This window comes from Stegodyphus dumicola, chromosome 10 (assembly GCF_044657685.1).
Source record: "Stegodyphus dumicola isolate Sdum_Otavi_A_Nest chromosome 10, ASM4465768v1".
NCBI classification, from domain to species: Eukaryota; Metazoa; Arthropoda; class Arachnida; order Araneae; family Eresidae; genus Stegodyphus; species Stegodyphus dumicola.
Genome location: NC_140777.1, coordinates 62855979 through 62875905, shown reverse-complemented (window position 1 = coordinate 62875905; position 19927 = coordinate 62855979). Strand labels below are relative to the sequence as shown.

General features: G+C 34.7%; 1 protein-coding gene across 1 annotated transcript in view; it reads left to right on the top strand.

The window, feature by feature from the left end:
* The window catches only part of Polr2H (DNA-directed RNA polymerases I, II, and III subunit Rpb8), a 151706-nt gene that overhangs the window by 82113 nt on the left and 49666 nt on the right, over positions 1-19927 (top strand). The window contains exon 2 of the mRNA XM_035354187.2: positions 19716-19799. Coding sequence (XP_035210078.1) covers positions 19716-19799 — 84 coding nt within the window. The remainder of the gene's footprint in view (positions 1-19715; positions 19800-19927) is intronic.

Below are 19927 nucleotides of genomic sequence, written 5' to 3'. Positions count from 1 at the left end.
AGTATTATCTATGAAAAATATATTCTACTCACATAATTACTTAATGGGATATTAGAAGGAAATAATCTGAAACCTTTACAGATACAACCATTGGAATTTTGCGTAAGAAAAGTATCTTCTACTCACATAATAACTTGCTATAATAATACAAGCAAATAACCTGTAACGGTTACAGATATATCTGTTGAGATTTTACATGAGAAAAATATGTTCTTTTTACATAATTATTTGCTGTAATATTACACGCAAATAATCTAACCATTACAGATATATCGTTTGGGATTTTACATGAGAAAAACATGTACTTTTTACATAATTATTTGCTGTAATATTACATGCAAATAATCTGTAACCATTACAGATATATCGTTTGGGAATTTACATGAGAAAAATATGTTCTACTTACATAACTATATGCTGTGATATTACAAGAAAAAGATCTGTAACCATTACAGGCAAAACTCTTGTAATGTTACAAAGAAAACACCTGTTTCTGTTACTCAAATAACCCATGGCATCCCAGTTTCCATGAGTTTTCTTAGTAACCTTACAGTTTTTTTTTACAGTGTAGTCGAAACCACTTAAGGCTTGATTTCTTAATGCGGAAGCATAATGTTGCGTGCGTACGGGCTCGTAATGGATTGAATGCACAAGTCGATAAAAAATTAATAAAATTTATTCTTATTCCAAGAAATAAAACAAAATGCTGAAATTTCCTCAGAGATATTCGTACAATATCGCGATATCTCACAGTAGTTATATTTTGAACTATTAAAATATAAATAGAACTCAGTTTAAAACACAGAGAAGGCTAATCCGATCTCACTGCGAATTCGCTATAATCAATAACAGCACTAAGTAAACAACTGAACTGAGATGTTTTAATCCGGCTTTTATAAGCTTCTAAATCATGCACGAGAACATTCTGGTATTTTCTCGATTTTTCTGGGTAACAAAAGAGTACAATTATGAGATATCTATTTATTAAATGCGCGTGCTCCTGTAGTTTTACTTTTTCGGCGTAGCTTTCTCGTGACGCGCTGCATTGCACGGAGAAATGAAATAATTTTAATTACAATTCTATTAAAAATAGCAAACTAAATACAAAACCTGTAACAATATAAACATTATACCAGTTTTTTACATTAAAAAGTTTTAGTCAACTTGGAATAATACTGTTGCGTGCTACGGGTTTGTCAAAATCTTCTTAAATATCCAATATAATTAATTATAGGAGGAAGCTTTATTTCAGCTCGAGACGATAATAGTTTTTACATAGGAAAAAAACAGCCCGAAATATCCCAAGGGAAAGGGATATATATCGCATTCCCCCCCTTATTTTTACTAATTTTGTCGTCCGAAAAGCGAGAGGGAAAATTATGCTAGTCATTCAATTTTTGACGGACAAAGTTACAATAAGAACATAACAAAAAAGAAACAGTCATAAAAGGTACAAGTATCACAATATTATTTCTTAAAAAGAAACCTGCATTCCAATAAGAATGCCGAGTAATGTTAACATTACATTATCTAATAAGATATCTTCATTTCTATTTGTCTGCAACTTGAATCTCGCTCGCTGTTATTGCTGTCTCTGCTACTTCTTAGGCCTCGAGTCAGCCATAAAGAATTAGAGAAGTGAATGGGCAGCCGGCTGGGCGAAATCACAGACTGAACTGAATCGTTCTTGTTTGCTTTGCCATGATCAGTCGCTTTTTGTATTAATCTAGCATAAAATTTAGCAGTTAGATGGGAAAGGATTCGGCGAGACCTTCGGGTATTTTGCGAGAGTTTGACTTTGATATTAAGACCAAAACTATCACTACGTGGACCGAATCTTTTTAAAATTTAGGGCAAATAGTTTTCTGAATTCTATGAGGAAGTGGAAAATGACGCGAATATTTTTTAAATGTTCAGAAACTCCTAGGGAGAGAAATACGCCAGCAAATACGGTGGGTGATAGAAGTAGACATATGGACATGGGTTAAGAACTATTCTTCACTGTTTGTTAGCTTATATAACTGATTATGGCAAAGCGCGCGAGGGATACCAAATTATTCAAGTACAACATTCGGGGATGATTGTGGTCTGGATACGGCCGAAATCCCAGATTTTTTTATTTTTTGCATTATTCCGGATTTGAGAAATGTAGACTCTGTAAGCGTTAAATCTGTAAAATCAAAATCTTTTTCAAATTTTGTTTCTGAACAAATATATCCCTCAATAATTACATAAATTTAAATGTTTAAGACTATATCAAATATACTGAGTGGTCAAACTTCTTGTATGAGCAAACTAAATTTGTCATATATAAAGAAGTTATTTTTGCTCATGCAGAAAATTAGGTTTTGTGTTGCTTATGCAGAAACAGAAAAAACTGATGTTGTGAAGTTTTGGACTGAAGTATTGAGATTAAAATACTATTCAGTAGTAACTAGACTGATTAAATCTCTTTTAACTTGCTTCTGTGGTTCCGCTGTTAATGTTCATTTGGTTATATGAATGATACTATGTTAGAAACTTAGCTGCTCCACAGATTGAAGAGCCCACCAGCGGCCGAGCGGTAACGTCGCTGAACACTGGTAGTTCGGTCCGAGGTTCGAATCCCGCCGATGGGCTGGCTGCATGGGCGTTTTCGTGGTTTTCCCGATGTGTAATGCTGTTATCACATCTATAGACGCGCGCGCTTACCCGGGACAGTTCCGAGAAACGAGATTCTAGTAGCACGGCTTTAAGCGGCAGGCTTCCGAGAAATGTTTCGTCTAGCTAGGAGGAATGTGTCCCGGCTACGAGCAACATTTTAAAACTTTTCCCAAAATGTTCCGGCTGGAGACGTGTTCCTCGAACGTTCAACCAATCAGACGAAAGGTCAGCTTCTGAAGGATCACGGGTAACTTTCAATATGGCGATGGCTCTCACTGTGAAGTGATGGACGGTGGAAATAGAGGCCGATTTAATTATTGCTGTTTTGTTGTAATACAACTGCCTGAGTCATTTTTTAAATGTGTATATATTCATTAAATATATAATCGTGGAAATTTCAGAGTTGACATTATTTTACGACGTTCTTGCATTTCGGATTTGTTTACAAATTGTTCGTAGCCAAAAGTTCGCCAAATTTGTCGTATTTCGTGCTGATCGTGTATTATAACACTGTTATATAATAGAATTTTATTTCTTAAATTTAAGTTGAATAATTTTTTAAAATCCGTTTGTATATGCGCGGCTTTTCTCCTAATTACTTATCTTTTAAATTGTTAACTGCATACTCAGTGACACATTTTAAACAGCATAAAAGATGCATAAAAAAGAAAAGCATAGCTTATGTAATAATGAGAATACTCATTAAATTTGTCTATTATTTTCATGTTATTAATGAAATACTTTTTGAATTATAAATACATTAGAAACTATACTTTTATTGGAAATGCTACATATTGAAACATTGAAAATTTATGGATTTATTATTATGCATGATGAAAAACATTTGTATATACATTCATTAATATAAATCTTATTCATTACATTAATACTAATAAATATATATTAACAACTTATAAAACATCGCATCTCTCTATCTGTATGTAAATATATGACTTATTAGATGTGTATATATATATGTATGTATGAATACAAAAATGAACATTGCCAAGAAGTTTATTTGAAGTTACTTTTAATTCAGATAACGATTATGTAATTGGCAGCAACTATAGTTATCAGTTCTTTGCAAATTATTATGGGTATGTAATAATCAGTTGAAAAATAATTGATGAGTATTTGAGTACTAAAGAATGTACACATTTTGTTATTGGGTTAATTCATAATTATATCATACGTATGATCTACGTAATAAAAACATGACTAATAAATAATAAGAAATGTAACAGCTGTGCATTTATAACATTTGATTACTTAAAACAGCGCTCAACTGATTATCACCTTCATGTCTGTTTACATAATGAATTGCACTTTCCAATTAAGTGCACGGGCCTACTAGTGGCCGAAGCGTCGTTGAACACTGGTAGTTCTGTCTCAGTTTAGAATGCCGCGAACGGGCTGGCTACATGACGTTTCCTTGGTTTGCCCCATTTGTAACAGGTATATGAGCCAGTTTTAAAAAATCTTCTACAAAGGGATCCCTCCTGTTGTTATCCCTCGAGGCTTTGCGGTAATCACATAAAACACACTGAGCCCACCAGCGGCCGAGCGGTAAAGTCGCTGAACACTGGTAGTTCGGTCCGTGGTTCGAATCCCGCGAATGGGCTGGCTGCATGGACGCTTTCGTGGTTTTCCCCATGTGTAACGTGTAGACGAGCCAGTTTCCCTTAGAAAGTCCTTCCCGAAGGCATCCCTTCCCTTAGGCAGATAGCCCTAGTGTGCTTTGCTGTAATCTCAATAAATCAAACCATAAAACAAACTCATGATGTGAACACCTAATTTCTAGAGTTGGTATAATTAATGTGTTTTAGGTATATTACCGAGTGTTCTATGGGACAGTAAACAACTCGCACATGTTTGATTGCTCATGTATTCATATGCTTTATTTGATCTTCATTTTGCTGAATAGTATCTGCTGGCTGTGAGGACGTAAATATCAGCCATATCGATTTTTGTCATTTGAATGGACAGAACAGTAATTATGAGCCATAAAGTTAGTCAGAAAATGCTTTCACCAGGTCACAAATTTTCCAGTGAGCCATCAAATTTTCATTGAAATGCAGACAACAGAAAATACACATAAGCGATGTGTGATAAATATACTTATCCAGCACATGTTTTTAAACTATTCTTAGAGTGTATACAGAATTTGGCTATTACTGATGTAATTGATTGCTATAACCAGAAGTGTGTTTATCTGTTACATGAAGTGCCAGAGTGGAGATCAAAGTGATTAACTTGATAGCAATCACCTTTCTATTATCTTCCATTACTAACAATAAAGTTTAAAACGAAAAGCGTGTGAGCGATTCAAAACAACACGAAGAAGCGAATGTCACTTGAAAGGAAACGTCACTTTCGCCAATCTGAGCGATAACTGATTCTTGTTTGGCTTTCAGCCTATTTGCCAAGTGAAGATGGTAACCCTATTTTGCCAAAGGCCGTTTCTCAGAACTGTTGCTACAAACGTTTTGTCCCGGCAACAAACAGCTAATGTGATAACGGCTTAACGTGTATACGAGCCAGTTTCCCTTAGAAAGTCCTCCACGAAGGCATCCCTCCCTTAAGGCAGATAGCCCTCGGGTGCTTTGCCATAATCTGATAAAATGAACCACAGATTAAAATTCATGTTCATTAGATAACACTACATAAGAACCTTTTGAATTAAAAAATTCCTCTGATGGCTATTGATAGACATTTCAAGAATAATTTATTACATAACTGGACAACTTACTAAAATTATTTTTAGTCTATGAACCCATTCTCCTCTTTCTAGCAGTTCCTCAGCTACAAAACCTATTGATATGTGTAACTTCAAATTATGATTTTATATTTAAAGAGTTAAATTAAAAGAGTCTACATCAAAATGTCATATTGAATTTTTAATTATTAGCAAAGGAAAGTATATACAACAGTAATTCCTAGAAAGTAATCCTCCTCCTTCCGAAGTAAAAGCAAGCCCAACTCAGGAATTATTTAAAAAATTGTCGAAAAGCCAAGTAGATAATTGAATTGTTGTAATGAATCAAAAATTAAAAAATATATATATATAGTCTTAGCTTTGCTAGTGAAGTACTTTGAAGGAGATGCACGTTAAGTGTTTCACAACAGTATTCAAGATTATAAAAATTATGTAGGATTTTTACTGCATTAAATATATGTGTTTTTGAAATGGGATTTTAATCAGCATTTGCAACATTGCGAAGTTTAAAACTGTCCGTCTTTAAACGGAAGAAAATGAATGATAAATTGACGATGTATTTAAATTTAGTTCACGTTTATACGAAACCCATCTTTTTTTTTCTTTTCTTTTTCCATTGGTCAGCGCCAATTTCTAAAAGAGACGATCAAGCTAAAATGCAAGAGCGACTGCTAGTTGCCCGTGTAGGGTTTCTAATCCTGTTAGAAGCCATGAACGTGAAAGAAACGGGCTGCTGCCTAATCAAACGTTTCATTTCTTTTCTTCGGGTCAAATTTCTGTCGCTTTTCATTATTTATCCATCTGGCCAGCCGCCTAAAATAGTTACTATAAAAAGGAAACATATATATATTGATTTAAATAAATCCATCTACTGTAATTTTATGGGTCTAGTTAGTAATTAATAATAATTGAGATGAATTTGTTTTTATTGATTTTAGGTCGCTGAGTTTGTTAATTAGGAACAGAATAAATTTGAAATTAAGGTAAATATTCTTTGCTGAACGTCAACACTCTGTCGCTTGGAAAATAAAAGTATTTGAAATCGGCCAGGGCAACATATTTCTTCGAATGTTTTATAATTTATTTTTGGGGTAAATACATTGTTAAACATTAAACATAAAAAATGAAATTTAAAAAAGTTTTTATGCAATAAGATTTTTTTTTTTTGAAATGGATATGATATAACTAGAAAGCCCGGCGGGCATACGAAATGACCGCTGTTCTAGATATTATAAATTGTAATTAAAATGATTTGTGCAAAGGTGTCTGCTAATTTAAACTGAATTACCCAGGGGAGGCGGCGAGGATGCCCCTTTGCTTACTGTTCCACGGGGTTTCCGCCTTCTACTTGCTTAAAGTAGAGTGCAATGAAGGAAACCACTGGCGGTACATTTCTTAAGAGCCCACCGCTAGCTCAGTCAATAAATGTGATTTAAATAATGAAATGTTAATTCACATGTCAAAGATCTCTTTGTACACAACATTTCTTGAGCAGATCTTTCCATCATTTTTAAGCTCGCCTTGCAGAGAACCATCCATTAATTTTAATCTTACGTCCGTTCTTTCACGAACTCTTGAACAGGCAACATAAAGTTGACCGTGTCCAAATGCAGGCTCAGGTAAAAAAATGCCAACACGCTTAAGCGTTTGGCCCTGAGACTTATAGATGGTCATAGCAAAGGCAAGTTTTACAGGAAATTGTCTGTGTTTCAATTGAAACGGCAACCCTGTGCCGTGGCAACTTCACCCCATTGCTAGTACAGTTACGCAAGCAACCAATAAACTATCGGCGACAAATAGACACTTAAGTCGCATATATATATGGGGTGAAGTAACATCATCTCCTCCGAAATGTCTGGATCCCGGGCTTAGCGAAGCACCCGTTGGGATTCCGCAGGTCCGTGTCACGTCATTTTGACTATTCGCTTCTTCGTAGGACTTTAATTAGCCCAGATATTAGTTAAAAGCTAATTTCCCCCTACGTTTTCCCTACATTTTCCACTTTCTTTCATCGGTTTTCCCTATTACAGGGATTTGGCGACGTGCCAAATTTTTTCTCGAATATCTACGGAACATTCATTTTTCTCGAATATCATTCTTTTTTCTCGAATATCTACGGAACGGCGCCGAGTTGAAATTCAAGACGCGTATCTTCGGATTCCAAAAAAATTCTACGAATTCATCGATACCGTTCTCATCTTCGTACGACTTTAATCGGCCGAGATATTAATTAAAAACTGCGGAAACGTTAATTTTCGTGCTCATTTTTCCGAGTGGCAATAATAAACTATCGGCGACACACACTTTAGCCGCTTATATATGTAAAGAAAAGATTAATGCACTAAAAGGAGAAAAGTAATTTATTCAGTAGTTTAATGGGAATATTAGATTGAATAGTTCTATTGACAGAATTCTACGTTTTTATACCGCAAATAATAAAAGCGTGGGACGCTTAAAAATCGAAACATTCAACCTGTTTCTAGTTTTGCATTCTTCGTACTTTTTTAATTGTACTTTTTCGTGGTCTTGCATTTTATTTTTTTATATTGTACTTATAAAGCATCTATTTTAAAAAAAGTATTATTGATTTTTAAAATTATTTTCGTGCATTTTATCCTTTATATAGTGTACTCTCAAATATCCCGGCTGATGGCGAGGAAACAGCTCGCAGATAATTAAAAATTACAGATAATCCAAACACTCAATTTTCATTCAAAAAAAAAAAAAAAAAAAAAAAAAAAAAAAAGAAGTCATTTTAACAAGTGCTATTTTATCATTACATTCGAATCGCTTTTGGTCGAAGAAGTCCAATAGATTTTGGCTCAAGTCATTGCTGTCTTGGTGACTAATATAATCGTCAGTATCTTCTTTGCTTATATTTTTTGCATCATTCTCTGCCTCTTTTCTTAGGCCATTTGAAACTATATGCGCATCATTCGAGTACTAAAAGTCCTATTCCTTCGAATAGCTATCAAACTATTCTTCAACGTTTTCCCCAATCGATATTTTTGAAGAATCGCATTTTCAATATTTTGTCATACAACTTCAGTTATTACTTTGATGTACAGCTTTCTTGCGCTTAGTACTTGTAGCAGGTTCTTTATTCATTTTTTAATTCTAAAACTTTAAATAAATTTTTAAAAGAATCAGAAGAAAATAGAAAATATTTATAAAGAAAAAATTCCCGCTGATCAACCGAAACGATGCTTTCGATTGTGTACATGCAGAACGAAATATACATGGAGGTAGGAAAGGGAGGAGGGGCCATTCCGCGCTAGAAGTGAAGCACTGCTTTGAAGCTTGGGTCACCAGACGGGGTGTTCTTTGTTTACATTCAGAAGCTCGCTTGACAAGATTCTGATAGTATTTCGACACACGACAGTTCCATACAAATCGAAAAAGGGACACTCTCGCATGAAAGAAACATTCATAGTGTAATGGATAATAGCAATTTGTATAGTTTACTGACATTTACGCAAAAATCACATCTTGGTTATTTTTCGATAACTAACAACAGCGATTTTGATTATGAATTTGTTTTATAAAATTCTAACCAGTTGCACTACAAAAATATAGATTTTAAGAAAATTGCTAAAAGAGATCTGCCAAAATTTATTTTCTAGAAGATTTGAAAAGTTTGAAACTTGATGGCTAAATGTAAATATAAAATTATGTATGTTAAAATATTTTTAATTAGGCACATAGGTCAGATTAAGTTTTTATTAAATAGAGTAACGCATGCAAGGGCTATCTGCCTAAAGAGAGAGATGCCATCCTGGAGGAATTTTCAAGAAAAATGACCTTTGAGTGGGTATTAAAAATAATACTTATAATTTTCATTCAAATTATATTCATATATATTTTTTATGTAAAACTTTCGGGTGTATGCTAAATTAGTGTAAATTACTTTACACGAAAAATATAGTGAATGCACAGAAATTAAAGATTTGCACATGCCGGAAATGATAAATAGGAAATATGTATGGGTATTTATGCATGTGCTTGCAAAAAGCATGTATCTGCCTTTGACAAAATACTTAAATATTCATTAAATTATTTATAAATGTATTTGAAATGAAGAATTTATTCACTTATAAACAACTGTGAAAGTACTGTGAAGAAATTTAATGATTAAATGTATCTAATTTATAATGACTATAAATGTTATCTAAATATATAATAACCTTAATATTGAATTGTAAACATAAATTAAAATCTTGTTGACAAATACATTATAAAACTATTTAAGCAAGAATTGTTCGTATTGGAAAGCAATCTGTTAAAAGGTATTTTAAAGCAAATGCTATGAGATGCGCACTTAAGAACGCAATAAAAGAGTTTTGGAATATGTATTGTTGAAATGAAGGGTAAAAAAAAAAAATCTGATAAGTATAATTAAAAGAATTATTCCCTTTACATTTTATAATAACTCAGTTACAAGTTTTAAATAATACTTAAAGAAAAAAAAAAAACTTATTTTATTCCCTTTCAGAAATGTTCAGAGAAAGTCAAATACTATTTAATACCTATTTAATTATTAGTAATTAGCGAAATACTTATTTAAAGTATTTCGCTAATTCCTAATAATACTCTAATTTAAAATGAACCGAATAGAGCATTAATTATAAATAACTTACATTTTTCGATTTAAAAGAAGCCAAAAAATCATGTCATATTTAAGAAAGTATTTTAGGAAGAAGCTCTATAAATAGAAAAGAAATAATGCATAATTTTAATATTAATAATACAATAAACTTTGATCTTAATTTTTGTACCTTAACCGAATAAAATCGAACTACCTTAATTTTTTTTCTAATGTAATTGACGAAAATTTGTGAAAATATTTCATTCAAATTAAACCATTCTGAGAAAACTGTCCTGTGAAAAGTATAGCATTTAATTCCGCTCAGAATGAAATGTTGTTTAAAAATATGTTGTTTTCACATACTTAGGACTCTGAAGTGTTGTAGAAAAAGAAAATATATACGTTTATATGTATATTTGCGACGTAATTACAAAATATTTACACCTGAACGCGTCAAATCCCATAGAACTCAATGGTAAATGACCGAATGTTTTGGTCACCACGTAGGGATCGCCGGTCCTTCAGAGCAGGGTACGGAGAAACTTGTTTAGGGCGACTCCATCTTACTTCCTACCTCCATGGAAATACACGAGGAAATCATTGAAACTAAACCCGAAGACCCAATTCAGCGGTTTTTAGCGCGTGCTTGGTTGGAATAGCGCGTTTTTGTTTTTTACACACACTCGCGTTTAGTGAAAGCATGCATGGCGTGTATGAGCACCTCTTATATGACTCGAATTATTCTTAACGTAAGTAAAAAAAGGAGCTTCAAGGTAAATTTCTCAGTTACTGATTAAATTTCACACCGAAATTTTACAAAATTGGTTCTTATATATAATATGAGTCATAAAATCCAAGTATGGGGGGGGGGACTTGTCATTTCTGAAAAAGTCCGATTTTGTGTCAAAATACGTATGTTTAGAACAATGCTATATATAAATCTAATATTTCGCTTTCGAGATATAAAAATCAAAAGCTTAATTTTGTGATCGGCCTAGTAGAACGGGAGATACAGAATTTACAGGAGAACGGGAGAACAGGAGATACAGAACGGGAGATACAGAGGGGAGGGGGAACTGGGTATACCTCTGAGTCCCCAGCTCAGTTAAGATTTCCAGCTTACCTGAAATGTTTCGGTAATATCGTGACTGGACTAGAAAATCCAGTTGGATCAAAAGTCTTTTACCCGAGAGATAGTATGCTCCGTCTTCTAACATGGTCTCGATTTTTATTTATGGTACGTATGGTGGTAGTGTGGTGTATTTAATTATGGCAAAGCACACTAGGGCTATCTGCCTACGGGGAGGGATGCCTTCGTGGAGGACTTTCTAAGGGAAACTGGCTCTTATACACGTTACACATGGGGAAAACCACGCAAACACCAGCCCGTTCGCGGGATTCGAACCTCGGACCGAACTACCAGTGTTCAGCGACTTTACCGCTCGGCCGCTGGTGGGCCCTATGGTACGTATGTAATATATCTTTCGACATAATCCGTGCCAAGTTTAATGCACGTAACCGTCAAATATTTATTTTTTTCATTCTTGCATATTTTTATATTCCTACCCTCTTAGGTCAAATTTGGCTACTGCCATAACCTTTGTTCCCAGTCTTGAACATTTCTTTGCTCCTGACGAGGAGGGACGTGTAGCTATCTGTCCACGAAATTGATTGAGATCTTGACATAAATCTACGCCAAACTCAAGGTTGTTGTGTGACTAATTTATCTTTGTTGAAATCTCTGTAAATCGTTTGAATTCTTTCTTAATTTTAACTAAGGTGATGCATTTGTCCACATAAAAGGAAGTATTGAGCTCTTGAACAGATTTACTGGCTAAAGATGTCGAGTAGAGGGAAGAACGTACCTTTTCTGAATGAAATTGTAAAACTGCACGTAATAAAAATGGACTTTAATTCAAGCCGGAAAAACTACTGTACAGTGTTGAAACACCTTTATCTGCCCATCTTCATTCCGCCTGAGGAATTTAAAATATTCACGATCTTGTTTGCCTACTGAAATTTGGAGAAAGGTCTCCTTTATATCAGATATTACTCCAATTTCTTTTTCATGAAACTGCGTGTACTGATGAATTTGTTCTAAGTAGTTAGGCCTCTTCAATAAGCAGTCACTCTAAGACTGGTTTCTTTTTGTTTGTTTGGAAGATGCATGGAACATAGGACGGAACTTTGTTGCGTAATTTTCTTTGAATATCCCACGGTGAGGCAAATAGCGATCAGGATCTTCTACGCCTTTATTAATAATATCGTCAGCCAACCACTCTTTACTCCATCATAGGTACTGAAATTATCAACTCTTCTCAGCTTGGAAATAATGAAATTTAAACGACGTTCTGCCACTTCTCTATTACTTGGTCAGTTTATTTTACTTTCTACCCAAGGAAGATTAATTTCATATCTTCCATCGTCATTAATATAAACAGTCAGTGAAATGATGTAAGGAGATTTATTTAGTCTAACTCTTCTTTATTTTTCTGCTTCGATAATACCTTTCGCTTCGAGATTTCACAATTGAGCGATATCATTACTTCGAACTAACAGAGATGTGACACAATGATCGACATACTTCTTTTCCGGTTTTCCCATTAGTAACCATCCCAAATGTGTCTTCATAGCAACGAGTCCACATTTCAACTGATATGCCGATCCAGAAAAAAGTTTTCTTGCGTAATCAGCCCCTATCAATAGTTCTATACGAGAAGAATTCTTTCCCCCATCATGCAGCTGTATACCATTTTCCTGAATCATTTCATTCCGGACAGTGCTACAAATTCCTGGTTGATATAAAACTTCCATTTCGCAAGGATAATTACCAACATTTATGATTTCTTCTCGAAGTGCTATTCCCAAACACTATGATTTAGAAGCTCTGATCTTGATAGTTTTAACCCAATTTTTCCAACCGTTGAACTCGGAATGTAAGACCGTTGTTAAAGAGTGTCGCTAAGAGCTCTTACTACCGTTCATGTTCTATACACTTCTATTTAAATTAACATTGTCTGTAGGAAAACTTCTGGAGAACACTATAATTTAAAAGCGTCGAATTTGAAACACATTTGCTATCTTGCTCTGTTGAAGTTTATAGTTTATGCTTCTCCTCAGACATTCAGTCGGCCAGCGTTTCTTACCACAAGTGACGTATTTAATATATGTTCTGCAATTTCTCGATAAATGACCTGCCTGCAAACACGAAAAACAACCTTTATTAAGCTTTGTAGTGTAAGATTAATGACCCTTAAAACAATCTTGAACCTCCAGAAACTTAACACAAAATAAACAATGCAGAGCAGGTCCTTTCTTAATATTAAAAAGTAATTCATTAGCTGTAGGATCTAAATTTTACCATTTTCGCGGAAATATCATTTCGTTTAATCCGTACTTTCGCAAATGTAACACGTTCTTCGCTTTCAACTTCTGTACGAAGAAACACCAAATCGCGATAATTGATCAGAATAGGAATTTTTATATTTATTCAACATATTATTCCTTAGTCAAACTCTTAAGTAATTCTTCACGTAAGCAAGATTCAACTAAAGGGAACAACATAACAGAGTATTTATCAGAAGTCATCCCAATAAACTCAGGTGACTTGAAATAGGGTTCTAATTTATCTAAGAGCTAAACTATTAGTTTTATTCGCAGCATTTTTTACAACTAAACACAAAAGTTCACACACATAAAATTCTACAAGCAGTTCAACATGATCGTGGGTATTTTCGTGGTTTTCCCCTTGTGTAACATGTAGACACCTCCACAAAGGCATCCATTCCCTTAGGCAGATAGCCCTCGAAGCTTTGCCGTAATCACCTAAACCAAGCTTCACTACCGACTTCTGTTTTTGAGATTTCAGTTGCTTTTCTGTAATTTTCTGCCGTAGGAGGGGCTAATTATCAACAATTTCCTTTACTCTGTTACCGAAAAGCATACATTGAATTAAATAATGGAATTTATTTGCCTCCCTCCGCTAATTCATCATCATTAATTCTGCTAAACTGATTCCAAAAAGCCAATTTCTTATTTCACCGCCAAACTTTAAAAGCTCAATTTTGGGAAGCTTCAATTTAATCTTATCAGCGCTAAAGGAAGCGACATTTTGTTATTCTAAATTAAAATTCTGAATCAAAAGCTTAACCGGGTCTTTAATTTTATCAAATCTTTCTCTGTAACTATCTATGACTTTAGTTATCCGCATATTTTGTTTCCGATTCATCGTAAAGCAATAATTTCAATATTTCTTTATCCAAGGTCCATTAAATTATGCAATGCCCTTTCCAAAGACGAAAATGTTACTGCAATATTTTTTATAATTATGTCAGATTCAAGTATTGTTTTTATGCTGTGGTTTCGTGAAGGTCGCCCTTACTGCCGCTGTTTTCTTAAGTAAAATATTCTTCATGCAATCCTCAATCAAATAGAAATGAATGAACACTTTCAAACTTTAAGCGTAGTCCCTGAACACTGGTAGTTCGGTTCGAGGTTCGAATCCCGTGAACGGGCTGGCTGCATAGGTGTTTTCTTGGTTTTCCCCTTGTGTAACGTGTATACAAGCCAATTTCCCTTAGAAAGTCCTCCACGAAGGCATCCTTTTTCCTTTGTCAGGTAGCCGTCGATACTTTGCCGTAATCAAATAAGCCAGACCAACCTTCTTTCAATCAAACAAATTTATTCATATATTTAACATATAGAACATCAACTCTTTCATGGCTGACTTTTGTTTTCATAGAACAACAATGAAGTTACCATATGTAGAAAAGAAAACTTATCAAATGGAGCATTATGCCCATGTAAAACACCAATCAACAAACATTATTATCTACAGGGCGTCTCAGAAGGCCGTTGCCAAAGTTAACATGCTGGTCTCTCATACCATGACAAACAAGATTTACATTGGAATTTGTGTCCGAAAATGCGAATGGCGACCGCTAGAGGGCAATGTTCGCAGGTGTTAATATTAAAGAACCTTGGTGTAGAGGGATATCGAAAGAGGTGATAATAGGAAGTTTTATTAAAGAACATGATTATGTCACAGAAGATATTCAAAATTCCTTCCATTTGCCACTTATTGCATGCTTCACAATGTCGACGCATGGAACCACGGACCAGTATGAAATGGGCAGGTGTGTCATGGACAGTTACAGCCGAAAAATCGCGGAATAAACAGCGCAAGGTCGTGGTACAAAACATCGTGGGAGAAAAGGAAGCAAAGAGAAAACATCGTGGTACAAAATATCGTCGTCGAAAATAAAGCGGTTCAAAAACTTCGCAGTTTAAAAACATCGTCGTCGAAAATATCGTGATAAAAAATAACAAATCATCGTATGGCTATAACATCGCAAACATGCGTTTTTCAGGTTTTAAAAGTTGTAACTGCATATTCGCATAAAGATCTGGAAGAGCAGGAAATGTTCACGACACTTTAAAAATAAACGGAAACAAAACAAGATATAATTTTCACTAAAACAATATCAGATTAACAAACCTGAAAGAAAGTAATTTCATAACTAAGCAATTTTTATAGAGGTAACCTAATGCAGTTATATATCTTCTTTTTTCTAAATATTTTGAGGCTGTATTTTTCATGAAAAGTTATGAGTAAAACTTTATAAAAAAGATTAATTTATTAATGACCTTTGTTAATTAACTATGTAAATTTAAAATTCAATTAAGTGCTGTAAGTTGCATTAATTTTCTACTCATTTTCAATTTTTAAATACTAAAGTTTCCTTCTTACTTTTAAAAAAGTTATTAGTTCCTTCAAAAATATGAAATATAAAAGTAAAAATATCCATCTTTCCTTCTTGCGCTCCCAAGTAAGTCATTATGCGATGCATTTACAGCTTTTAAAACCTGAAAAATGCATGTCTGCGATGATTTGTAAGTACTTATTTTTAGGCTGCGATGATTTTGAACCGCTTTATTTTCGACGGCGATATTTTGTACCATGATGTTTTGGAACTGCGATGTTCTCTCTTCCCTTTCCTTTGTCCCACGATGTTTTGTACCCTGACATTTTCTCCTTTCGTTGTTTTCTCTGAAATGTTTTCCTCTGTTTCACGGGGGAATGGAGTATACACTCGGGTAACTGGGTCGAAGGCCCTATCAACTGGGTCGAAGGTCGAAGGCCCTTATCAAACAAAATTAAAAAATTACTAATTATTTGTGCATTAACACAAAGAAAATTTCAAAAAAAAATTTATCTATATGAAGAGATTTAAGTAACAAGTTACATAATAAAATTTGTCACAAATAACATTAAGGCAAGTCGTTATATTATAATAAAAAGGCAATAAAGTTAAACAAGATATTAGTAAATAATGGATAAGTTTGAGCAATTTGAAATATTAAATTGACACTTGTCCTGTCAAACAAAATACAAAATATGATAGCAAGATACAAAATATGTGCATATATGAGAGGAGATATATACATAATACAATAAGCACAGTTACAATATATAATACAAGTGCTAAATAATAATGCAGGTAACAGTAAGAAAACATCAATCAATATTTACATTAAGTATGGCCATAGGGCGCTTGCAGTTAGCAGGATCATTAATGTCGTAATTACATATTTTAATGGCAGGGTTTTGAATATTTTTTTGATTTTCGAAAAAATTCCTTTCTAATTTACAATACATAGTATTAAGCTGGTCCGTTTTGAGCTCAAAATGGGTACAGTTATTATGAATGTACCAGGGTGAGTTTGAAATTTGACGTAATATACGATTTTGGGCTGTTTGGAGCCTCTTTCTATCCGATTTGCAAGAATATGCCCATATGGGCAGGCATAACAGAGCATGGGACGCAATACGGATTCGTAAATGAGTAACTTGCTGTCTATAGATAGAACACTGTTTCGAGCAGGGGAATAGTGTAGCTTTACGAGCTCGAAACTTCTGTAAGAGAGATGTTATGTGTGGGATCTATGTGAAAGAATTACTGAGGATCTTTTCGAGATAAGGTATCTTCATAGCCCAGAGATCCGTAGTAATGCAAGTTTTTATCAATTTTCTTTTTCTTGGTAAACAAGATGGTATGCGTCTTGTCCGCATTAACAAGGATTTTCCATTTTTGCAGCCAAATTTCAAGTATGTTTATGTGATCTTGTAACTGTTGTATGATTGATCCAACAAATGCACATTGCGTCAGGATCGCTGTGTCATCTGCGTACATTGCGAGTGTCGTGTTAGGTGTTGTAGGAATGTCGTTCATATAAATATTAAAAAGTGTGGGTGCCAGGAAAGACCCCTGGGCTACGCCTGCTAATATTGGACGTTGTGTAAAATACGAGCTGAAAACATGAACAACGAAGTGTCCACCGATCAAATAGGATTTAATTATGTTTGTGATGTAATCTGGGGAATCTAGATTGTGTGCTTTGTAGAGGAGTGCTTCCAGCCATACGCGATCGAAAGCCTTGGAATTGTATGGCCATAAGAAAATTCCATTTGTGATCTTCTTGTATTTTATTTCTTCAGTAATCGTTTCAACAATTTTGTACAGTTGGTCGGACACCGTCATGGACACTTACTACCGCTTCCATAATCATGGCGACGAGATACATGTCCGATGTTACAGTTGTCCCGTACGCCATGAACTTTATGGTTCTCCACAAATAGAAATCCAAGGGAGTCAGGTCGACAGGATCAAAATGGCCGTGCGACTGATACGCCTTTGTCAATCCAGCGATCAGGATATGTCCTACCGAGGTATTCCGGCACTGCTGAAATGTGCAGGCGCTCCATCATACTGAAACCAGATGTTTTAATGTATAACTGCTGGGACGTCAACCGTCAGATCCGGCAACACTCTTTCTAAAAAAGTATGATCTTTTTTTTCTTCGAGGCGTTGAGGTAAGTGCCAGTTAACATGTCACCGATAATATCAGCACAAACATTTATGGTCCAATGTTGTTGACTTCTATGGGCACATGTACACCTTGAGTTTCAATGCGCCCACACGTGCAGGTTAAGGGCACCGTCTCGAGTAAAAGATGCTTAATCGGAAAACAAAATCCACAATCGAAAATTCGGCTGTGCGACCCATTTGTGCAAATACCAGCATGCAAATGCGACACGTTGGGGATAATTGCCATCGCATAATGCCTGTACTGTTTAGACCTGGTAAAGGTGTAACATGTCTTCTTGCAGTATGCGCAATAATGGTAGAATGATGTACATGCAAAACGCGCCCCGTTGCGCGGAGACTTGTATGGGGGTTCGTAATTCCCGTAGCTCAGCTTCCTCTACGACAGGTGTGCGTTCAGTACCGATGTGGCTCTACTGCTAGAGAATGCACATCTGTCGCACACTTGAAAAGCTGCCTCCCGCAATTTGCGATGCAGTTGTCGAAACAAAGCATTATTTGGCTGACGTCTGTTTGGGAAGCACATTTGAAACATCAAAGAATAAATTTAATGTAGTGATTTAGAAAGCCAAAAGAAATCTATGTCTCTTCAAGAAACTATCACCCTGATTGATTGAAATATAATAGATATTGTTAGCGAGAAGCAGATTAAAGATTGTATTCGCTCGCCGTGGTGGAAGAGCAAAGTTGTGAAGCAGTTTGGGCACGTCGAAAAGGATTGCGCATATGCAGTTCTTCAGTCTACTGACATCATAGTGGTTTTCGTTGTAGAACAAGATCAAGTAAAAGGATTCGAGGTATAAACCGTGGCTTTGTCCATGACCGTCATATGTGTTTTCCATTTGAGAGGTGACGGGTTCTGCTAATTTAAAGTTAAAATTTTGAGCTAAGATAAAAAAAATATATAAATCAAAATTATAATTTAAATTAGCAATATCCCCTAACCTCCTTAATTTTAATTTTTGTATTCCCTTCTCTATTCTAAAAATAGCAATAACTATTTCTGGACTGCGTCATTTCTAGATCAGTCCATATCATATGACTTGCGTAACGCTGATGACATAGCTAATTCAGAACTTAAAATTTTGAGAACTGAAACCTTTGTCTTGGTGAGCTTCCATATTGGATAACCGCACACTTTTGTTCTACTTGTTCTCGCACTTTCGTTTCTACCCATTACGCTGCTTTGCTGCTCTCTTCCTATCGTAACAGTATCAAAAATGTAAATGCTCTTGAATAGGCACAATTAGAGTGCCAAGTGAACTGTGGCCGCAGTCGTCAATTGAAGTAAAGGTGATTATTAATCCACCTCAACTGCTAAGTATGCTTGTCAGTATGGAAGAACATTTTACGCCATCAATAGTACTTCTAAGTTTGCTTTATTACAACGAGCTACTGTTTTATTACATATATCTATATCTATCTATCTATCTGCCTGTCTGCGCATACGTATAGTAATTAAAGTTTCTTACCTAACATATATAACTTTGTTATTTATAAAACAGGATTGCATGTGTGAATTTCACACGTAAATAGTACATATAACTATAAGGTCAAATTCTGATTTTATGTGTTCCTCAAGTGCAAAGTAGCACTATTGTGACCCGTCTGAAGTGTCATTCGTTTTGATGGTGTAGTCTTAATATGTTTGTATCTTTACTATCCAACAGACATCCTGGTTATAAGTTGGTCACTTATAACCAAGATGTCTGTCGAGTTTGCTAGTAACTGAAGGTGTTTGGCGACTTAAGTTACTTAATATATTTATTTTTCTCATTTTGAAGAAGGTGAGGAAATAAATGAAACTGGTAAATTTAGAACATATATTTCTGAAACAAGTATTATTTTATGTAATGATATAGTTTTTTTTTCCTCCCCTTTTTAGTCAGTCGCTTGCACTGTGAAAGTGAATCCTTCAAAATGGACCTCATTCTGGATGTCAACACTCAAGCTTATCCCATGGAACTTGGTAAGTTTGAATCCCTCTATAGGATAAAACTGCTGTATACTTTCCTTTCTCTTTCCATCTTTTAACGTTTTCACAAAGAAAATTATATTTCCATTATTTGATTTGAATCAAAATGGCAAGAATTATCT